The sequence below is a fragment of the Engraulis encrasicolus genome, chromosome 22 (genome assembly GCF_034702125.1).
Source record: "Engraulis encrasicolus isolate BLACKSEA-1 chromosome 22, IST_EnEncr_1.0, whole genome shotgun sequence".
Lineage (NCBI taxonomy): Eukaryota > Metazoa > Chordata > Actinopteri > Clupeiformes > Engraulidae > Engraulis > Engraulis encrasicolus.
In genome coordinates this window covers 31,289,364-31,311,863 of record NC_085878.1, presented here as the reverse complement: position 1 = coordinate 31,311,863, position 22,500 = coordinate 31,289,364, and the positions used below count along the sequence as shown (strand labels likewise).

At 43.7% G+C, this 22,500-nt stretch overlaps 2 protein-coding genes across 4 annotated transcripts in view; both read right to left on the bottom strand.

Moving 5' to 3' along the window:
- The window catches only part of adcy7 (adenylate cyclase 7), a 117,423-nt gene extending 111,948 nt beyond the window's left edge, over window positions 1-5,475 (bottom strand). For 2 of the 3 annotated variants that reach the window (XM_063188545.1, XM_063188547.1), the window contains exon 1: window positions 817-5,475. The gene's annotated coding sequence lies outside the window, so the exon portion shown is untranslated. The remainder of the gene's footprint in view (window positions 1-816) is intronic. The other variant, XM_063188546.1, reaches the window with a different exon arrangement.
- A 175-nt stretch (window positions 5,476-5,650) lies between these two features.
- Window positions 5,651-22,500, bottom strand: part of tent4b (terminal nucleotidyltransferase 4B) — a 40,714-nt gene continuing 23,864 nt past the window's right edge. The window contains exons 3-12 of the mRNA XM_063188550.1: window positions 20,371-20,417; window positions 16,912-17,032; window positions 15,323-15,430; window positions 11,563-11,691; window positions 9,885-10,098; window positions 9,454-9,580; window positions 8,675-8,778; window positions 8,201-8,409; window positions 6,459-6,623; window positions 5,651-6,130 (exon numbers count right to left, since the gene is read on the bottom strand). Coding sequence (XP_063044620.1) covers window positions 5,966-6,130; window positions 6,459-6,623; window positions 8,201-8,409; window positions 8,675-8,778; window positions 9,454-9,580; window positions 9,885-10,098; window positions 11,563-11,691; window positions 15,323-15,430; window positions 16,912-17,032; window positions 20,371-20,417 — 1,389 coding nt within the window. The 3' untranslated portion in view covers window positions 5,651-5,965. The remainder of the gene's footprint in view (window positions 6,131-6,458; window positions 6,624-8,200; window positions 8,410-8,674; window positions 8,779-9,453; window positions 9,581-9,884; window positions 10,099-11,562; window positions 11,692-15,322; window positions 15,431-16,911; window positions 17,033-20,370; window positions 20,418-22,500) is intronic.

The window sequence follows — 22,500 nt, the reverse complement described above, 5'->3', positions numbered from 1 at the left end:
AGGAAGGCACACTGTTTGACACACACGTGCACACGGCTACGCTCTATATTCTCAAAACAGAAAACAAAAGCAAACGTCTATGGGGTTGGCATAGTCTAGGCTACAGGTTGTGTGTATAGCACTAGGCTGCGTAGCTCATACAATTATTTTGGCTACCCAAGACTTCATGAGTGAAGGGCGGCGCGCGCGTGCTCAAAATAAAAGTCAAAAATGGACTTCCTCCAGAGGATTCCACAAACCAGATGAAGGTATCAAACTTAAACATTTTAATCGATTATCATCTTCTCCGCCCCCGAAGCCACAACCTAACAGGCAATATTGTCGAAGAGTAGGCTATCAGGACTGTCAAGCGCAAACGAATTGGCAAAGAGATCACATTTCCCTTAAAATATTTCCTGCACAAAATATTTGTGCAACTACAATTTTAAGGGGTGTTTGTTTGTTTGTTTGTTTTTTCACTTAAAGGCAGAACCGCTCATAATGCGCAAGAGTTGCCTCTCCATTTTACGTGGCATGCTCTACTGTCAAATTAATTGAACTAAAGAGCGGGACGCTTTTCGGTTCAAGTCACTTGTAGGAGACTATGGTTACTTACTTGTAGTGTAGCCATATCTTGACAAATGGGTCTACACTGATACCTCACCATAATGCTGGAGATTATCGAAAAATCAGGTTCTAGTCAAGACGGCAGCTCTGTTTGTACCGCTAGAGCTACCATTCACTCAATCTTACTCAATCTTACATTCACCAGCACATCAACAGGTAGCCTGCGCATTATGGCAACTTAACTGAGAAGCGGCCATTCTATAAACTTACCCATTAAGATCCCACCGAGGATGCGCTTGAAGTTAAATCCGAGAGAGGACAGAAAAACAGTTCACTACTTTGTCTTAACCTGATTATCTGTTGTTGCCCTTTCACTCCTTCTCAGCCCCATTCGCAGTGTGTCCTAGTCCCGCTCGACTTCTCTCCCTTGAATGCGGAAACTGAAGCGTGTAGGCAGCCCGCCGCATCATCTGCTCATATCAGGCACGCCTCAGCCTCATCTTCTCTCATCTCGCACCTCCGTCCTCGTGCATCAGAACTTTGACATCACCAAATAAAACTCGGCTCGAGGACTCCACAAGTCCACGCGCGCGCCAAGAGAATTCAGAGCTACCCAAAATCATTTACCACGTAAGAAAAAAAAGAAACCCAAGTCATTTGATATTAAAGTGCATTTTATTATTGTATAATATACACCTTCCTTCTGATTGTAGCCCTGAATCCTTAAGGGCTGGACACTTAAATCAAATGTTTTATATATTTTTTTAAGTTTTTTATTTTTAAGTTTTAAATTCTCACAAAAAATAGTATGCAAAAGATATTTGTATCCTCAAAAATACGACAGGAACAATGATACATCTGAACAGGAATATTAAGTCTGAAAACAAGAATAACACAAACAATTGTAGCAGTAGAGGAGCATTTAAGCTGTTCCCAAATATTGAATAATAAATATACTTTGAATTGTAAATTAGACTGGGTCAAAATATAAATGGAAAGGATCCCACAAATTTGGATTCAGTCTTGTGCGAAAACTGAGAGACACCTAAAATAATTAACCTGTGTGCACCTCATTAACAGAATGCATGTTTCCTTGGGCTGATACAATTCAGAGACCAAAGAAAAAAGCCAGTTTTGACATATACAACATTCACATTGATTAGAACTGTACCACAATTTTCAAATCAGCATTGCGTTCATTGTACCCATTTGGGGAACTTTTTTCTTCTTCTTCTTCTTCAAACTCTAGTTCATGGGCAAAATCTGATAGCAGCAATAATACTATTAAAAGTCCCTATGTGAATAATGATCAAACTTATTACATTCAGTTCCAGGGACAAAGTAAGGGAATATGTTATGCACGGTGGCTTGACTTAGCACAGACAGAAACCAAGTGTGCACGGCAATGTTTGTCACCACTCAACCTCTGACACATGGAGGTTAGGAAAACAAAAACAAAGCAAAGCAAAACAAAACTTAAAAAAAAAAAAAAAGGTAGTTTTGCACGTACAAATGAGATGAGGGCTGTGAAAGTGAGATTCATTATAATGACTAGGTTTGCACCTGATGGATACAACAAAACGGGGTGTAATTTTGAGGCCCACTCACCACAAACTGGCAAGGGTGTTGACTGACCGACCAGCTAAACAAGCCTACACTGACCAACTCCTGCAGAGGAGGATTTCAAGAACATGGCACGGTAGTAAACCAGGTTAAGTTAACCTTGAGGTAGTGGTAAATCATCTCACACAAAAGCCTGGAGTCCTCATTTTCTTACTAAATTGACACGTGTGCCATCAATTAAAAGGATTGCCACTTCCTGAAGGTCAGCTTAGCCAGGTTTATCACATAACCAGCTTCTTGGAATAGCCATTAACTCCTGCAGTTTGCCTAGTAACAAACTGTTACAGGCAGCCTATAGCACACACAGCAGGCCGACGCAAGGTCTCTAGCACCACAGACACAACTGTGTCCCAGGGGCCTATACCAAGAAGCTGGTTCAGGAGTAAACCAGGTTAAGTTCAGACGTAAATCATCTAATAGAAGAGCCTGGATTTTGAGGACTCCAGGCTCTTCTATTAGGTGATTTACCTCTTAACTTAACCTGGTTTACTCCTGAACCAGCTTCAAAGTATAGGACCCAGGCCTGGCTCGATTTCAACATAGCACACACTGAGAGGATGGTAAAGGAATGACACGAAAGCCTCAACAAAGCTTCAAAAAACAAAGACCTGCTGGGAAACTTGAAAATTGCCTGCCTCCCACCAAAAGGAGGGAATGGTACAGAGATCACTTGCAGTTCTGCATCTTCTTTTTAAAAAATGTTGTCAGAAAGGCCATCCTAAGTTAAACTGCTGGAAGCCTACTCATGTAGTGCTACCTATGAAGCATACGCCTCTAAAGAAGACAACAGCCTCAAAGCCAAGTAGGAGACATTTCTAGTCAGCTGTCAGTTCTCTCAACTTTTAAGGTTTTTTTTTTTAAGCATACAGAGTATTATATGCTTGAAATAATGTTACGAGGCAACCACAGGCTAACTGACATTAAGTATAAACCTTAGTAGATAAGAGTATATAATGTTTCCATTCCCCCTCAAACTGTAGCCTATGGAATACAAAAAAGCTCGACACCCCCTTGTCATAAAATCCTGAATACTATACAGAGGACAGTAAATGTATCACCTGTTGGATCATTGTGCTGTGGTTATTTTGTTATTGCATGGATTTAAGTAGTTTGTCACAGATACAGTTCTGATAAACTATGCACTCACAGATATAGTTAGAGTTTCTGAATGGCACGAGTCGAGTGCGGTCTTGTTCCCTCCGTGTGGCATGGATGCAGTAGGGCTGGGTAAAATGGGACAGGGTTTCAGCCAAAACTCTTTAGGGACTGAAATAAAGAAAGTCTTTCCTCTTTTTTATTTTATTTTTTTTCTTCTTTTTGGTAATTTCTGGATTATCGAGTTTGGTTTTGCTCACAGTATACCACTGATTGTACTCAGAGCAACCAGAACAGTGTTGAAGGTGTACACGTGTGTGCATAAGGCTTAAGCAGGAATTATTTCACACGCTGTCGAGAGAAACGCACACAAATAACCTGGTGTCAACAAATTGTACAATGAATGGTGTCATATTGTCATATCTATCAACACTTTTTCCCCTCCCAAAGCTTCTCTCTCACACTTACAACACCCGCTCTAAGGTTAATAGATGAATTGCATTACAATTTAGAGAAGACAAGATTTCTTTCTCTGCATGACATTTTTTTCTTTAAAAAAAAAAAAAAAAGCTCCCTTTTTAAGTAGACCAGCCACAAAGTTAAATACAACTCGCTTTCCTTTTTTTCTCAAACATAGAAACAGTCTCATTCTTGTGTTTGTCTTTCTTTTTTTAAACGTAACTTGGTCACTGAAAGGAAAAACAAAATAGTGAGCCTCAAACATATAAGCAGTTCTTTCAACTTTCTTCTTTTTCGCCAGGGGAGTAAAGGGGCCAAATATGAGCACTGGATCAGAACATGCCCAGAGACAGAGCACCACCTAGTGGGCAAACACTGACAGCACAGGACTCCAATCACAGCTCAGTTTCCGATGGTTCTTGTCCAATCACCTTCAAGTGCCTGCACAAATGACTCCCCTGGGCATAGCCTCACTTCCCACACCTCCTTGCATTCAGCATCCAACAATCCAACCATCTACCTTACTACATGACATGACACACATGAGCACATGGGTCCCATCTTTCATTTCTTATATGCAATTGATAAATCATTCTCATATATAAAAATAAATCCGAAAAAAAGTAAATTAATAACAAATAACTTGAGTAAATGCTAAGTTGACAAGGGGAAAAAATAACCACTCCTATGACCACACCCCTTATTTCTCGTCACAAATTTCTCTCTCTCGCACACACACGCACGCACACGCGCGCGCACACACACACACACACACACACAAACACACACACACACAAACACACACACACACACACACACACACACACAATTCCTTGTACACACCTTTGTACAGTATTCTGAAATGAGAAGTGATTAATCGTTTACACTCATCGAAAAGACATTAAAGGAACCATCTTTTACGTCCTTGACCATCACTGTACAGTTCTGGGCTCACTACATTAAATCATGAGGACTCCACATGTGGCTGTGTGTGTGTGAGAGAGTATGTTTGAGTAAAAGTTGTGTATTTATGTGTGAAACAGACGCTTGGTTTGAGTATCCCACCGCATACTGTCACACAAACACTCCAACTTAACAACAAACGCGCTCACATGCGCGTGCACACGCACGCGCTCACACACGCACACACACACGGCCGTTTATAAACACACAGGGCCACGTATCAACAGGTGAAACATGCTGCTGATGATGAGAAGTTGGCAATTGATCAGAAGCCTGCACTCGTCAAGTCACAAGAGTTAAGTGTGGGCATCCAAATAGTGTGTCTTGTAATCTTGTATCAAGTACAAATTCATATGAAACTCGTCTTTTTGTTTTTTTACACTTTTTTTTCTTCTTTTTAACATTTTTTCTCTCAAATATTTTTTTTCCTCATAAGTACAAATCCTTGTATAACCTGTTTTTTTACATGACAAAAAGGTATTCACCTTCCAAAAAAGACAAAAAATAAAACTTGCAGAAAAAAAAACTATGTTCATGCATAATTTAGACCTCCCGTCTAGCTGATTGTATTTCCCCCCTCAGTCTTTTCTCTCTTTTTTTGAAAGAAAAAGAAGTCTTGAGTTTATATGTTCAACATCTGTAGCAGTTTTAAAACTTTTTTTTGCCATTTATTCTTTTCTTTTTTTTGTTACGCATTCGTCTTTTATTTGCTTTTTTTCTCCTTTTTTAAAGGTTCTCGGTGAGGAAGAGTGAGTGACAGCTCCAGCTATATCGCTCCTGCAGGCCAAGTTTAAACTCTCCAGTCGCCCGCCTTGCCCGCCTGCCTGCCGCTCTGTTTGTCCACTGAAGAGAGCCGTACAAGACGGGAAGTTAAATGCAAGAGTGAGAGAGAGAGGGACCAGCTCCTTGCCAGGGCAACAGCTGTGCTACAGAAGCCAGTGAAGAAGACAAAGACTCTCCTGCATGATTTCTGTTCACGCCCATGAACCTCTTTCCTCATATTTTAATTTTTTTTTTTCCTGCTATAAAAAAAAAGTCGTATATCTCTCCTCCTCGTGAGGGAGGAGGAAAGAGAAAAAAAAAGTTGATAGCACTAAAGACCTCTTGCAATACCCTCCTGGCAAAACTCACTTTTCCCAGCCTCTCTTTCCTAAGACAGGAAACCAGAGCCGAGGGGAAATTTCATGGAGTTGCCCAGTCTGCGCAGCGCGAGGGGGGAACAGTAGAGAGGAGAGAAGAGAGAAAACGCAGACAGACAGAGGAGGTGAAACAGCGCCCTCTATCTGCACAGGTCCTCGTGTGCGGCGTCCCTCTGCGGTTTCCTCTTTTTGCTGTGGCCCTGGTGGTGACCCTTGCTGCTTTGGTGGCTCTTGGCGTTGTTGGACGACGAGGAGTTCTGCTGGCCTTGCGAGCTCTTGTTCTGCCGGTACTGTTTGGACTGCGCCTACACACAAACACAAAAACAAAACAGACACATCGCTATTAAGCCAATTGTTCTCTTGTAAACAACAGCCATGCTCACAGCGCACGCACAGACACACTTAACACAACACTATCTAAAAGTTAAAAAGTCAGAAGTCAAAGTGTACTTTATATGTAACATGCATATCAAAGAAGATTGAAATAGCATTTCACCCAACTCCAATGTGTCATTTATGTGCAGCATTTTCATGTAAAACGTACAAAAAAAACGTAGAAATATAGTCAAACTTAGACTTTACTTAAGTTACTTAAGCCCTGCCAAGTATTTAAAAAAAGGCCAGTTGCCATACCTTGTTGCCTTTGCTGTTATGGCTGGGGGTGCTGGTGGAGTGGTGTTGTGTGCGATGGTTGTTGGTTTGCGTCCGCTCTGTGCTCTCCCGACTGTGGCTGCTGTGGCTGCTGGAGCTACGTGCCGGCTGCTGCTTCACCGTCTTGCACGGCGTGCCGTCAGAGTCCTACCATCAATCAATTACCATTCACAATTATTATCCAATCAATAACCATTCATAATTGTTATTAACCAATCAATAACCATTCTTTGTTATTATTGACCAATCAATAACCATTGACAATTATTATTAACCAATCAATTTATCTGCAGCGGGGGTGAGGAACCTTTTTCATTCCAAGGGCTACTTCAAATTTTATAGAGTTCCCCAAGGACCTGCACTTTAGGACTATATTGAAGGCAGCCACCGTTACAACAGACCCCACCTTCCATAGGTCAAATATAACTTAATTGAATTGCAAATGTAATTTCTAAAATTGCCATACAAAACATGTCATGCATCAGATGAAACTGCATGACAATAAAATTATATCGGGGGCTGGATAATACGGCCACATGGGCTGTAAATGGCCCCCGAGCCATAGGTTCTCCACCCATGATCTAGAGACTCCCAAAAACCAATAGGCCCCAAAGATGGCCTACATTGAGGAAGGATGAGTGTTGAAAGAATGTTGGGCTTTTTTCCCTTGTTTGGAATGAACTAGTTCACATTAAATCAAAATCTTTTTTTTTTTTTTTTTTTTAAATCAAAGACGACGAAGTGCTTTGGTTGTTCTCCATACTTTGCTTCAACCAATCGCAAGGCTTCAGGACTGCTCCACTGGCCAACTGCTTTAATTGGGCTTTGTGGAGAAACTATGTGCAATGGCATTAGGCACGCACGCACACACATACTGAACTGAATGCCTCTTGCATGAGTAATAATGCATTCCGCTACCAAAGGCATAGCACACTGGCATGAACATAAGTGCATACATGGTATGCAGACGTTCACACACTTACACTACATTACTAACTGCCATCCCATTCCTAAGCCATAGGGTTTCAATATGACGTCAGCCCACCTTTTGCAGCTAGTACAGTTTCAAACTCATTTGGGAAGGCTGTCCAAAAGTTTGAGGAGTGTGTTTAAAGGAAGGTGGTGAGGTCATGCACTGATGTTGGCCGAGACATCCACGTCTTTATGGACCTTGCTTTGTTTGTATACTGGTGTACCGTCGTGTTGTTAGGGTAAGGGGCGCACTCCATACTGTTCCCACAACATTGGGAGCACGGAACTGTTCAAAATGTTTTTAGAATCCTGATGCTTCAGCAAGGCCCATAAAGACATGGATGACAGAGAATGGTATGGATGAACTCCACTGGCCTGCACAGAGTCCTAACCTGAACCCTATAGAACACCTTTGGAGTGAAGTAGAGCGGAGACCGTCAAGGCAGGTTAGCGAATACTTTTGGTAATATACTGCATGTACTATATGTACATAAAAATGTATGGAGGCGAGCATACAGGATAGAAGGTACTCTTTCTTGGTACCAAGTGGCGAGAGTTCATACATCTGCATGCCTTCGTATGTGTGCTCATGTGTGGAATGTGCATGTCTGCATTCATACAGTATGTTTGACTATTGGTGGGTGTTTATATGTATTTTTGTGGATGGGTGAGCATACCAATGTGTGTGCGCGCGCGCGTAGGTCTGTGCATGCGTGTGTATGTGTGTTGAGTGTGTGCGTCTCCTCACGTACGTCGCTGCTGGAGGCGCTGGATGCGGTAGAGGAGGAGGGCGTGGAGGGTGGGGATGAGGAGGGGGAGGAGGGCGGCGTGGAGGAGGAAGACGAGGAGGAGGAGGAAGAGGAGCTCTTGGAAGGGAGCACCTCCACCACATCACTGTCCTCCTCCGACACGTTGTTGTTGCACTTATCCAGCTGCTGGGGCTCCAGGGTGACGTCATTTCCTGTCAAGGAAAAGGCAAGAGGAAAACTATGAGACGCCATGGAGAGATATAGAATTAATTTTAATTGGGCCGGAGAAGACTGTAAGACGCCACGCCACGGTACAGTTTACTTTGTTTGACAAATAAGAAATAATAATAAACAGCTATTGAAATATTAATTATTTCATAAATATTTACAACTCTATATTTGCTATTTCATTGAAAAACATAACTTTATTACTTTAAATAGTTTCCACATTTTCTCATAGAAAGGAGGTTGGTTTACCGTTCAGGACTCCTTCGTTTAGTGATTGCGTCCCCCACTGCTTGCTGATCCAGTCCCTGTACTCGGCCACCTCCTGGGTCACGCGGATTATTCTCCCCAATATACTGAAACATGGAATGAGATTGTTTGTTTGTTTACATTTATGGCCAATTATGCAGCTGTGACTATTTCATGGCCAGAACAGGCAATACAATTCACTTCACATGAAAAATCAATAATGATATAAATACTTGAATAAATACATTAAATATGTTTGGTCACATCAATACATTTTAAAAAGTTCAAAAGCTTTAAAAAGGTGGGACCTTATTAAAAATACCAAATAGTGTCTTCTCTTCTTTAAAAAATAAATAAAAAAAATACATAGAATGAGAAGAATGCCTCAGTGGTTCTCCCAAGTTTTTTTCTTAAATCACACAACATTAGTTTGAAAAAACTTGATGATAAACCATTCACACAGTTTATTTTTGAAAATGAGAAATGGCCATCGCTGCGAATTACATTTACAATACATTATTTATTTAGAATGTAAACATTCCGAACACATACAGATGGGAGTTGTGCCTTAGCCCAGGGGTTCCCAACCTATTCCAGCTTGGGGCCCACATGAAATTTTCACAAATGTTCAGTGCCACCTCTGACTTAATAAACAGTCAACAGCAACACACACAAATACCATTTCGATTTTTAGAAAGCAATGCCAAGGCTCACTTAGAATACTTTCAATGGCTACAGTTTGAGAATCACTGCCTTGGCCTATTGCTCAGTCTCAGCCTTACCTCTCTGTCTCGTTGTTGGGGTAGTACTTGGCAATGGGCGAGACGGCGTGGCTGAGCACCACGTACGCGTAGTCAAACGCCTGCTTGACCTGCATGGCGCCGTACGAACTGCGGCCAACGTCGTTACCTGGATAGAGAGGAGCGGCCTCGTTAAGATCACACAGGATATCATAACCAAGATTAGAAATGCACTCACACAGTCAAATGTTCTGTCAAACAGCAACAAGAGGTTTGCACTATGTTACACGTCCCCAGTCTCATAACAGACATTGACAAGTAGGGAAAACGGAAAAGCAAAAATCTGTTCTCTGTCCAGGCATCTAACTTGTTTCTCATTGGGTTGGGGTATTGGTTTGGCCCGCAGCCTCACTTGCTCCACAAAATTTGGCCCTCAGAGAAAAATAATTGGAGACCATTGCTGCAGGGCCTACCTGGTTGCAGGGGGTCCTCGATGTAGAGCATGGAGGGCCGGTATCCGTCCAACATGCCCTTCTGCACCTCGTCTTTGGCCACGTAGCTGCCGCCGTCCTTTATCCGGATCCCCGTCTTCAGGTAGTTGAAGTGCCGGCCGTACAGCTCGAAGAACTCGATCAGCAGCACGCCGATGTTAGTGTTGGGACTGGACACGTCTTCTCGGTAGTGCATCTGCAGGTGACAGAGGACACCCAGAGAGGGTCAAAGTCTAGGAACCTCCTGGAAGTCTGTATAGCGTCTTATTGGCTACATTTACATGACGATTTTTAAATCCGAAGTAATAATTCAGAATTAAAATAGTTCCGTCGAGTCTACTTTGAGCTTTCATTTAATTCCAAATTGTGAAGTGTTTACATTACGTTTTCAAAGCGGAATTAAGGTTTATTCATAATTAAAACGAGTTCATTCGGAATTAAATATCTCATGTAAACAGTCACTGTCGTCAATGTTGTGTTTGTGTTGTTTGACCGTGTCTGAGTGTGCATGTATCTGCTTTTCAGTGGTGTTGATGTCCTCATGTCTGTCTTGTCAATGTTGTGCCTTGTCTGAAGATGCCGGAGTGCACATATATTATGTTTGGTGTCTGAATGGTCAGTGGTGTTTCATGGCTTTATGTCTGTCTTGTATGATATATGTTGGTTGTGACAAGTTGTGATGGTGAGAACGGATTTCCCCTTGGGGGACAATAAAGCCTATGTATTTAGATCAGTGCTTCTGAACACCCCCTTGACCTCATTTTAAGTCTGTCAACAACCCCACTTAGTTGCAAATAAAGGGGGCATTGGTTCATTTCATTTTTTAATACTGAGTGCCCCTGCTCTAAGCTGCCTCCTTCTCAAACACCCCCCCAAAAAAAAACATAAAAATAAATGGCTAGTCAGACATTTAAAGTGACTCCAATGAGTAAATTAGCTAACATAAATGATTCACCGATTTTACCCTGAATTTGAGTGAACACGTCACACTTGTGATGCAACTTCTGTATTGGCCGTTATATCAAAAGATTAACCAAATCCATTGACATAATTTGCAGCTGTGGTCTATAAAAAGAACAAAGGAAAGCACCACACACCACCCCGTCACCGCTTCTTCAGCTCTAAACAGATTTCTTCATTGGCTAATTACATCTTCAAAAGTGATGCAAAACTCACTTGCCAAGTCACAAGACGGCCACAGCACTGTGCCAAAGTCAAGAGTGGACTATTTTAGCACCCACAACTCCAGCAGCTAAGAGCATGAGCATATTGGGTCAACTGTATGCCACAGTCCCAAGCATAGAGCTATGCCAATATTCTAAGTATACAATCTTTTATTAATTTATGTTTTAATTACTATTTTTCCTCTTTTTCTATTTAATTCTATTTATTTATTGACTCAGAGGGCCTGCACAAGAGTTCCTATGTGCTTGGACTACTAGTCCATGCACAAATGGTAAATAAAGAACTTTAAGCAATGACATTTTCAAAGTTCAAACGTTCACACATTCTATTAATGGTCCCACAAATCTGACATAAATGTCTAAAATAAAACGGTACGTGTGTGGTTTTACACTTAGCTTTTTGATTATTGACTGTGTCACCATGACAATGGAAGTTGGAGTTCCCCAGGTGGCCTTTCACTTTCACGCTCACGTACCTGCAGGAAGCTGACGGCCATGAGGAAGAGGCTGTAGGAGCCGATGCCCCCCGTGAACACCTCATTCAGGTCGCGCTGCAACAGGAACTGCTTCAGGACCAGCACCAGCTTGGGAAGCACCGGGTATTTCTGAGAGAGAGAGAGAGAGAGAGAGAGAGAGAGAGAGAGAGAGAGAGAGAGAGAGAGAGAGAGAGAGAGAGAGAGAGAGAGAGAGAGAGAGAGAGAGAGAGAGAGAGAGAGAGAGAGCATTACAAACAGTTAATTGAAACTTCGTAACACTTTCTAGGCCGCTTGTATCTATAATGGCCAATAAACGCATTCATAACTAGTTATAGAGTAGCTAGAAGACATTGCAATGCTCATCATAAATGTTTACGTATTTTTTTAAATCAACTCCAGTTAACGGAGATGATGTGCCTTATGGTCATTAATGGTATACTAAGAAGCTGGTTCCGCAGTGAAACAGGTTAAGTTAAGAGGTAAATCATCTAATAGAAGAGCCTGGAGTTCTCATTTTTAAGAAAATAAGGACTCCAGGCTCTTCTATTATGATTTATTTGGGGCCTATACTAAGAAGCTGGTTTACCAAGAGTTGCAATGGCTATACAAAGATGTAGAAGATGGTCACTTTTCCCACTCACTCTGCCCATAACAAGGCCTAGTGTCTGTTTTGAGCTAGCTCCCTCTCGTGGATGACATACAAGTAGCAATGACCTGAGAAAGAAAACATTTCTGTTTGTTTTCGCGGCTTCTGTTGTTTTTGTTTGTTTTCCTGTCACTGGTTGCTGAGGCCAGCGTCACAGTTGTGTTCCCAGTGAATAACACGAGTGGAATGGAGTAAAGCACGGGCGTGTCATCATTCAGCCATGTCATCACCGTCCATCCTTATTAGACAAAGACGAGGGTTCTTTCCATTCTCCTTACTCCAGTGCTCACCTTGTGCTTGTGGCCTCATGATGACATCATTGTGACGACAGAAGTTTAATTCAATATCTCGCAAAAGCGCAAATCAAAGGTCATTTCCTCATTTGCAATCGGGATGCTGAATGGGAAAAGTTGTTGTGGCTAGGCTGACAGCGGGGAAACTTTTATCGTTTTCTCCACGGAGGTGGAGGCTCTTCAATGGTTTGTCTAGTTTTGCAACTGTAAGAAATACCACCAACCAAAACACCATTCTCCCCCACAACCAGACTTCTCAACGGGTCGGGTCAGCCCGACAAACCCGACGGGCCCCTTGGGTTCGGGCCGGGTTCGGGTCGAAAATATAAGCATATGGCTCGGGTCGGTTCGGTCCGAGGGCTCAATCTTTTCCGCCCAGTGAAAAAAAAAATTAATCAGTTCTGCTGTTTACCGTGAATCATGGCGAATTTCCCCTTGATGGGTCAGTAAAGCTAGGCCTATCTATCTAAATATATGTAGGCCTGCGTAACGAAGGTCTGGCAGGCTGCTGCATGCAACGTTGCGCACATTTTAATTTGTAAATCACAAGGTACCGGAATGCAAAACAAACATGACATCGCAGCGATGATGAGTTGGACAGAGGTCCCTGAACGCACAGAAAAACTACACTGGCTACAATTACGCAAACGAATAAAAACGGGAAAAAAATCTTAGATGCAATTTTAACGATATTGAGTCCCATGTCAGCTCATGGAACCATACTTTTGTTTCTTAATACAAGGGACGGTTGGCAATCCAATGGCTATTTTAAACAACAGCCATAGCCTATTAAATACTGTAATGACAACAACCAATATTTTTAGTTTGATCGCTAACGTTATGCTTAGTGGTCTCAGCAAATGCAGTGCATGGAAATTATGCTTATGAGGTGAAACGAAGCCGAAGCGGTCTTCTACTACATATGGAAAGGACAGTGGCTTTCCAATTAGGCTATCCTTTCCCCGTATTCACACAACGTTGGCATATGCGTATTAAACGTTAAATCCACGCTTTGTTGGCGACTTTGTTGCATATAATTTGGCTAATCCGCATGTGCTGTTGCGATATGCCACTTCACTATTTAAATGGCTCGTGCACCGATGGTAAGCGAGCGGCAGCGAAGACGGCGATTTTTCCGGTAGACTTGACTTTTCACACTGACTGTCTGCTCGCGCTACGGTCTGGTTGAAAATCCCCCCAGCCAATATTTTATTTGGAGCGTGTAGGCCCTGTTTGAATGAAATATCAAATTGTCTTTGCTGTTTTCGTGCTGTTTTCGACTTGTAAGCAACTGTCGGGAAGGAAAGGCGCGCACACACATGGGAGCGCTCGACAGCCGAGGAAGATCTCATCCTCTCACCTCGGCTATCTGTCTTTTTTGCTACATGGCTTATCCATGCATCAACCGTAGCCCAGGTGCCACTAGAAATTAGTAGGCTATGTCCAAAACCTTGTGTGCCGACCAAAATTTGATGAAACTTTTAAACAATGTTTGGCACAGCAGGCTTTCCATCTCATCCGCGCATATGAACAAACAAGGGAGAGGCAACTTCACGTAGCCTACATTTAATCAGACACTCGGGATGGAAATGTAGTAAGCCTACATTTAGAAGTCAAAACAAAAGGTGGATAGATTGTTTTTGCCGTGAAGCATGAGGCGGTTATTGAAATCGCGCTGTGGATGATTCTGCTTAAATAGCAAGAACGTAAGTTTCCCCATTTTATATTATGTTTCTATTGTGGAAAATATCTTTTCACTAGGTTTTTAAGTGGGTTGTGCAATTTACTGCACATAAGTGCCCTTAAAGACCCACCACAACCCGTCATTCTCCATAGGATAACGTGGGGAAACTCGACCCCCGACTTCGGGCCTCGGGCCGGGTTCGGTTAGATAATTCCAGTGATGTGTCGGGTAACATCGGGCTCGGGCTTTAAAAGCCACGGGCCGGGTAGGGTCGGGTTGACATTTTCAGGCCCGTTGAGAACTCTACCCACAACTACCCAGTTTTGGTGAAAGGAAGATTCATGGAAAATGTCCCTTATTTTTTTGGGACTTAATATGCAAGATATCCTTTTTCTTTAAAGCTAAAAAATGACAGGAATGGATGGATTCCTTTCCTATTAGTCCCTTGTGGCCAGTGTCCTGCAGTTCAGACAATGGCCATTAGGGGGTGCTGCCATCAAAGCAGGAGTCCCCACCTGAGCAAGGAGTCAGACAGGTGCCCAGTTACTGTTCACAGGCCGACCAGAGCGGTGCCGGTGCCAGTGCCTGTGTTCGGAACTTAAGTGCTTACCGGCGAACCACCGCGCTCATACCGGTCACATGTCAACATATTTGACAAGACAAGGCAACACATTTGTCTCACTCACATTATGTGTGAATTTGCCACTGATTTTTTTTCAGTAGAGAGGTAATATTTCAGTTGTAATGGAAGCCATCTCCCATATGTCTTTCTTGAAAAAGTAAATTGACTTGCTACACAGAATGAATGCTACACAGCAAGTAAGCAAGTACACTATTTTTACACATTTACTGAAATTGCATCGCAATGATACAGGTATCGCAATGCATGGTGATATCGCATTGTGGCATGTGAATCGTGATGCAGTGCAGTGGAAAGTGCGCACATCCAGCAAAAAAGCATCAGCAGGTGCCAAATGGAAGATGCCAGAAGAAGATCTATGACCGAAACGTTGCTCCTAATAAATTAAGTCTTTTGCAACATGTGAATCGTGATGCGCATCAAATTGTGAACCTCTCGCCAATACCCACCCCACGGTTCTGTGTCGGCCTGAACGCACCTTGAGCGAGTGCACTCACCTTCTTAAAGTCTCGTATGAGGCGGGCGGCCTTGACTCCGTTCTGGACGTTGAAGCTGATGTCCACCTTCACGTCGGTGTGTGAATCGGTCAGCTTGATGATGGGCACCTGGAGGAGGCCGGAGGGAGGGAAGGAATGTAACCGTTAAACCATTGATGCCTAAAGCACCTGCAAAAAAAATGCCTGCTGAATGCCTAAGCCCTTGTTGGGAAAGTTGCCCTCAGCCTATAAAAACCTAAATATTTTAGCCTCTGATTCACATAAAAACATGAAATAAGTTGCATTTAGCCCTAAGACTCTCATCTTGCATTAAAATGTGTTCATTCAGCTGTAACATACCCACATTTTTATTTAAAAAGCTAAAATAAAGACCCTGAATGCAGCGTACACGTGTCTCCGGGCACCAAAGGTTAAACAACATATACGAGTCATCAGGCTAAAATGGGTTAATGTCTATATACAAAGAGAGTAGAGTAGAGTAAGATGATTCAAGCCCGTGAGTTTTTTCCTGGATCCATGTGATGTCATGTGAACGCCCTTTTAGGAGACCTGTGGTTAGGAGACCTTTGGAGGCTTTAGGTTGAGAATAAATGAAGTTCCCTTGGCACTGTAGATGGCGGTAGCACACATCTTACGCAAGCCGTCACCAAATGCCACAGAAAGAGAATAAGAAGGAGGGGACAACGCCCCCTTAGGAGAACAAATTTGAGCACACTCCTTTGCATTGGGTGAGCAGAGTTTGAATAACATTTCTCTAATCTATTCTCTTTGCTATACAGGTATCAAAATGACGCTTTTGCACACCTCTGTAGCTGGACAGGTGCGTAGGATGATATCCTAGTGGGGCTGTCATTCGTGTGTTAAGAAATCCCGCACACTGTCCATTCCACGAACAAACTTTTAATACGACGTTTCGATCATCCGAGCTTCTATATAGACCTTCTTCAGGTCGGATCACCTGACACCTGAGGAAGGTAAACGTTGTTTGCATTAAAGTTTGTTGGTGGAATTGACAGTGTGCGGGATTTCTGTACACTTACAGTCTTACAGCCTTACAGTCACTGAGACAATCAGGAGACAAGTTGGGCCAGTTGCATTGACTCCACTGGCATCCATTTGACATTTCTTCTCTTCTTTTTTATCTCCTTGTTTACCCCACATGGGTGCACGCATGCATGCACACATCTGCCCGCACACACACGCGCGCCCCCACCCGCACACACACACCACGCCCACCCGCACCCAAACACACACACACACACACACACACACACACACACAATCACACTGAACTGAATGCCTCTCGCATGAGTAATAATGCACTCAGCTACTAAATGCATAGCACACTGGCATGAACATAAACGTATACATGGCATCCAGGCGTTCACACATACTATATGCTTGCAGGCGTGCGCAAAAGCATGTGTGCACACGCACACACACACACACGCACATGTAACTCTCATATGTGCCTCTCACATGAGCACTAATCCACTCAGATACTAGACACATACCACAGCACACATGCATGACATACATTCTCACACACACACACATGCGCACACACAAACACACACAGGAATCCATACCGTGGCCTTATCCAGCACTTTGACAGAGTTCTCGTCGGCCACGTTCTTCCTGCGCAAGGCCTCCTCCAGGGTCCAGAGAGGCAGCGTGTCCCAGCTCCCAAACACCACCAGGTCGATATCACTAAGGAAACAGAAGAGAACAGTATAACCACAGATGTTCCAAATGAATTAAAGAATCTTTGGTAGAACATTAGCCTAGTATAGCATTAGACTAGCTACCGAACACCACCAGGTCTATAGCACTGGAGAGAGAAGATAGCATTAGCCTAGCTCCCGAACACCACCAGGTCTATAACACTATACAGAGAAGAGAGAGTAGTACAACATTAGCCTAGCTTCTGAACACAGGGCGATATCACTGAGGAAGCAGAAGAGAATAGTATAACATTAGCTTAGCAGAGCATTAGACTAGCTTCTGAACACCACCATAAGCCTGCGCTGTTTGAAACAGCACTTAACTGAACTTTCCCAATCATGATGGTTAAGCTTACATGTCTCTGATAGAGGTTATCCCCACACCCACCTTGACCTGCACCAAACTGTTAAGCCAGCTCTAAAACCCTAGCAGGGGGGCCCATTTCTATAAAGCGTTATTGCTCAATCAGTTAGCAACAACTTAGTTAGTCGCCAATGACAAAACGCATTACAACCAAGTAGAGCTGGGTCTTGACTTCTCCTGCATCAGAGTTCATAGATCGGCCTTCAAGTTCACACTCCCACACCGCACTCTGACATTTCAGCCTGGCAGAACCGTAAGTTCAGCTCCACAAGTTGTCCGTTCAGCTCTGCAGAGGGGGGGCGTGGTGGCTAGTTACTGTACAGTCACGGTACCAGGGCTTGACATTAACTTTTTCGCTTGCTGGCCATTGTGGCTAGTGGTTTTCCGAGTCACTAGTCATCCAGCTATTCTACTAGCCACAATTTTTTTTTTTTAAATCATGACGCTGTACATCTAACCTCAGAATATGATGTGCTTAAAACAAGAAGATGAATGCATGGGTTTCTACATGGAAATAAAACAAACAAAATAGAAACCGAGAAACTGAGCTTTTTCTTGAACTTGAATACAAACAATTGATACAAGGGGTAAAGTGCGGAATATACACTATTCTGATATGTCATATTATAGAATAAGCTACCTGCCAAATTGGCTAGTGACACTGAAATTGTTACCAGCCACAGCCAAGTTTTACCAGCATTTGGCCGGTTGGCAGGTGCCAGTGTCAAGCCCTGCACGGTACCAGTATAAACCTAGATTAAGTTGCTAAGACCGCTAGCAACACTTTTGGGGAAACGGTAACGCACCCAATGTAGTGCCACTGAGCACACACAGCATGGTGCACAGAGCAGCATGTTGGTCTAGTTCTCAATCCCCACCACATCAATGGCACTGAGGCCAGAGCAGAGCAGAGCAGAACAGGGCACAGCAGGGCACAGTAGAGCATGTTAGGCCAGCTCCAGAGACCCACTGGATCAATGTCACTGAGCGCAGCACATTAGGCCAGCCAGTGGGACCTACACTGCAGACCTGGTACTGAACCCACCGACCCCTGGACCTTTACCAAGTTACTCTTGCTCACAGACTGACAGACACCTCTCTCTCTCTCGCGCTCTCTCTCACTCTCTCTCATTCCCTTACACCAGGGATGGGGAACCTATGTCTCGAGGGCAGTTTGCTGTATAATTTGCATATCATTTTGATGTTATGCAGCTTCACATGAAATCTGACATATTTTGTAAAGGAATCTTAGAAAATACATTTGCAATACAATTAAGTTATATTCAGGGGACCTGAAGAAGGTGGTGACTGTTTTAAAGGTGCCTGTCTTCAATATGGGCATAAAGTGCAGGGGGAAATCCTGGTTTGTGCTCATAGTACAGCCCTTGGAGGATTTTTAGGGCCCTTGGATCAATTTGAAGTGGCCCTTCGAATGAAAAAGGTTCCCCACCCCTGCTCCAGACCCATCTGGCATACACAGCCGTTCATTTAGACACTTTCAGTGTATAGACATGCACGCTTTTTCTTTCACTTACACTCGCTCACACACACGCATCCACATATAGCCTAGTACATCACGTGCCGTAAGACAAGTTCACATATCGTTCAGAGAAATGCCTGCAGGTTGCCCTCCTTCTCCAGCCGTCCACGTTCCTCACAAACTTGTGCACTTGTGGGGTACACACACACACTCACACACAGATACACACGCAAACACACTCGCACTCACACACACACTGGCGCTCAAGAGCATGCACGCACACACACAATACTGTAAAAAAAGATTGGCTTTCGCTTTGGCTTCATCGACACAATATGCCTGAGGCACATGCCAGTAAGAGTGTTCATGAATCAACACACACAAACACACACACCCACACCCACACACACACACACACACACACACACACACACACACACACACACACACACACACACACACACACACACACCTGAAGGCAAGCAAGGTGTGAGAGCCACTTGTAACAACCATTGCCCCACACACACACCCACGGCAGCCAAAGAACACAAACTACTTAAACACACTACTTAACATGAATGCGCACACACACACACACGAATGCACACGCAAACACACACACGAATGCACACACACACACAAACACACACGAATGCACACGCACACACACACACACACACACACACGAATGCACGCACACACACACACACACACACACACGAATGCACGCACACACACACACACACACACACGAATGCACGCACACACACACACACACGAATGCACACACACACACACACACACACACCAGCCAAAGAACACAAACTGCTTAACACACAAATACACATATGAATGAATGCGCACGCACGCACGGCACACACACACACACACGCAGCTCATGGCAGTTATTCTGCCCATGTCCCGAGGCGACCCGTGTCACCGCTCTAATCCAGGTGACATGTCTGTTGGTCAACACTCTCTGACGTGACAACCGCTCATGGAAAAAAGAGAAAGTACTGTTTTGGCGAATCATGCGGGTGTTGTTGGTTGGGTGAGAGTGAGAAGGAGGGCCAAAACAATGACCCCCCCACCAGCCACACGGCAGAAAATAACCCATTACCCTGGGATCAGAGGCTAATCCGGGCTAAAATTACTCATGACCTAATCTCACGCACAATGGCCGACCATTTCATCACTGTGAAAAGCCACTTTCACTTGCTGCTGCTAGCACGCTAGCACCCATTCACAGGAAAACCTTTCACATCTTAAAATTCGGCCTTTCACCCTCAACGTTTTATATCAAGGGCCTGGGTTAAGATGAATGGCCTGCATTAAGAGGGAAAACGACCACTGACGAGGATGAGACGCACAAGCTTGACTTAACACACACGACAGTCGAGTGTATACACACACAATATTACATAACACTATCATCACCCTGTTGCTTATATAATTATATTATATAAACATACAATCTCACCTGGTTGGTAAATACAATCCAGTGCTGAAGCTGCCAAACACTTGAACCTGAAAAAGAAGAAGAAAAAAAGGACAAAAATCAGGACAAAATGAGTGATTTTATATGGGCTGTCAACATGGAGTGCATTTCGGTGGGTGTGGCGCTCTACTTGTGCAGGGACTTGAATGGAGCTGTGCCTTCGGAGGGAGGATTGAGAAAGCAAACACAAGGTTTTGAGTGCTGACAGCCCTGACTCAAGGCCCAAACTTTCCCACCAGAGCACAGAATTGGAAACGCCTGTGTGTGTGTGTGTGCGTGTGCGTGTGCGTGTGCGTGTGTGTGTGTGTGTGTAAATGTGTGTAAATGTGTGTAAATGTGTGTTAGTGTAAGTGTGTGTGTGTAAGTGTAAGTGTGTGTAAGTGTGTGTGTGTACTGTACGCGCTTCGCTTTCGCTACGCTGCCTTTCCAGTTGAGACAGATTCTTGAGTCTGATACTTCGACTTTTCAAAGAGCCTTTCTCACTTTCACCCAAGGCATTTAAGATGTGTTCATACTATAATGTTCTGCTATGACATTCTCTGACGAGTTTGGCATCGGGAGGTAAATGTGGGGAATGTGAAAACACTGGAGGGTTTGTTGTAGTGCGTGTGTGTCTGTGTGTCTGTGTGTGTGTGTGTGTGTGTGTGTGTGTGTGTGTGTGTGTGTGTGTGTGTGTGTGTGTGTGTGTGTGTGTGTAGGGGGAGGGGTGGTGAATTGTGTGCAATGGGCCGGCTGGCATGACCGTGCCAAGGTGCCATACTGTGAAGTGGCAGAGGTCAAGGAACAAACACCAGGGAGGGGAAAAATAAGCGGGGCAAAAAAGATAAACAGACAGAGAGAGAGAGAGAGAGAGAGAGAGAGAGAGAGAGAGAGAGAGAGAGAGAGAGAGAGAGAGACATAGAGAGAGAGAGAGAGACAGAGACAGAGACAGAGACAGAGAGAGAGAGAGAGAGAGAGAGAGAGAGAGAGAGAAAGAAAGAAAGAAAGAAAGAAAGAAAGAAAGAAAGAAAGAAAAAGAAGGAGAGAGAGAGAGAGAGAGAGAGAGAGAGAGCGAGAGCGAGAGCGAGAGCGCTCTTCATGCTTGAATGAGTAAGTGAGAGATCATTCCCAAGCTGCTTGTTCGGCCATGTCCAGGCTACGTATGTCCATGCTAGCTGATGACTGTTGATAAACAAACCTGCTGGTGAAAATCTCCCACACCCAAAATAGGGAAAGAATCTTTACAAAACTAAGCCTGATCCTGAAATAGAATTTGTGCTTCAACAGCATCAAAAAAAACAATTACACCGCACGGGATGGGTCTCAGACCTGTATTATTGACAGATTCATGTCATAAAACCGACAGTTACTCACCACAGGGCCAGCCCAAAACATATGCTTTCATACCCTCCAATCACTCCCCTCCTTTCCCACAAACATTCCATCTCTCCATCATTCAATGATACTCTACTCTACTCTATCTAGTAAAAGAGCAGTAGCGAAAAAGGCATCAGACATTTTGATTGTCAGGCCCCTCGTCAGTTATTAGCTCGGCAAAAAAAACAAAACTTTTTTTTGAGATCATCATAGGCTATGTGGGTTATAGGTTTTCACTTGTAGTTCTTATTGTGCTTTTCAACGAGGGCTGTAGGGGGGAGACAGCTGTGAGGGGTCAGTGTGAAAGTGTGAGGTAGTGACGCAGTCGGTGTGAAAGCCAGAGAAGAACATACCGCCCAAGACTCAGCAGAAAGGCTGCCGTCTTCTCGCTGCCATGACCACGTCACACCCTTGAGTGTAACCGGACTTAGTTGCAAATGGGGGGCAACAGGGAGGCTGTGTCATTTTCTTCTTATCTTAATGCTAAGGGGGGCGTTGGCAGGCTTATGATGAAGTCAAGGCCAGGGGGCGTTGGCAGGCTTATAATGAATTAAAGGGGGCGTTTGTTCAAAAAAGGTTGAGAAACACCGACATATCATGTGTTCTATGTTGTGATATAGTGTGTCAGGAATTGACTGTAGTGTGTAAGAGATGCTGGGGAAGTTCTGTTGACCCATCTGTAATAGATGCTGGGGAAGTTCTGTTGGCCCAAACTGTTTCTGCTGATGCAGCCAAAATGCCCTAAAAATAGGCTTC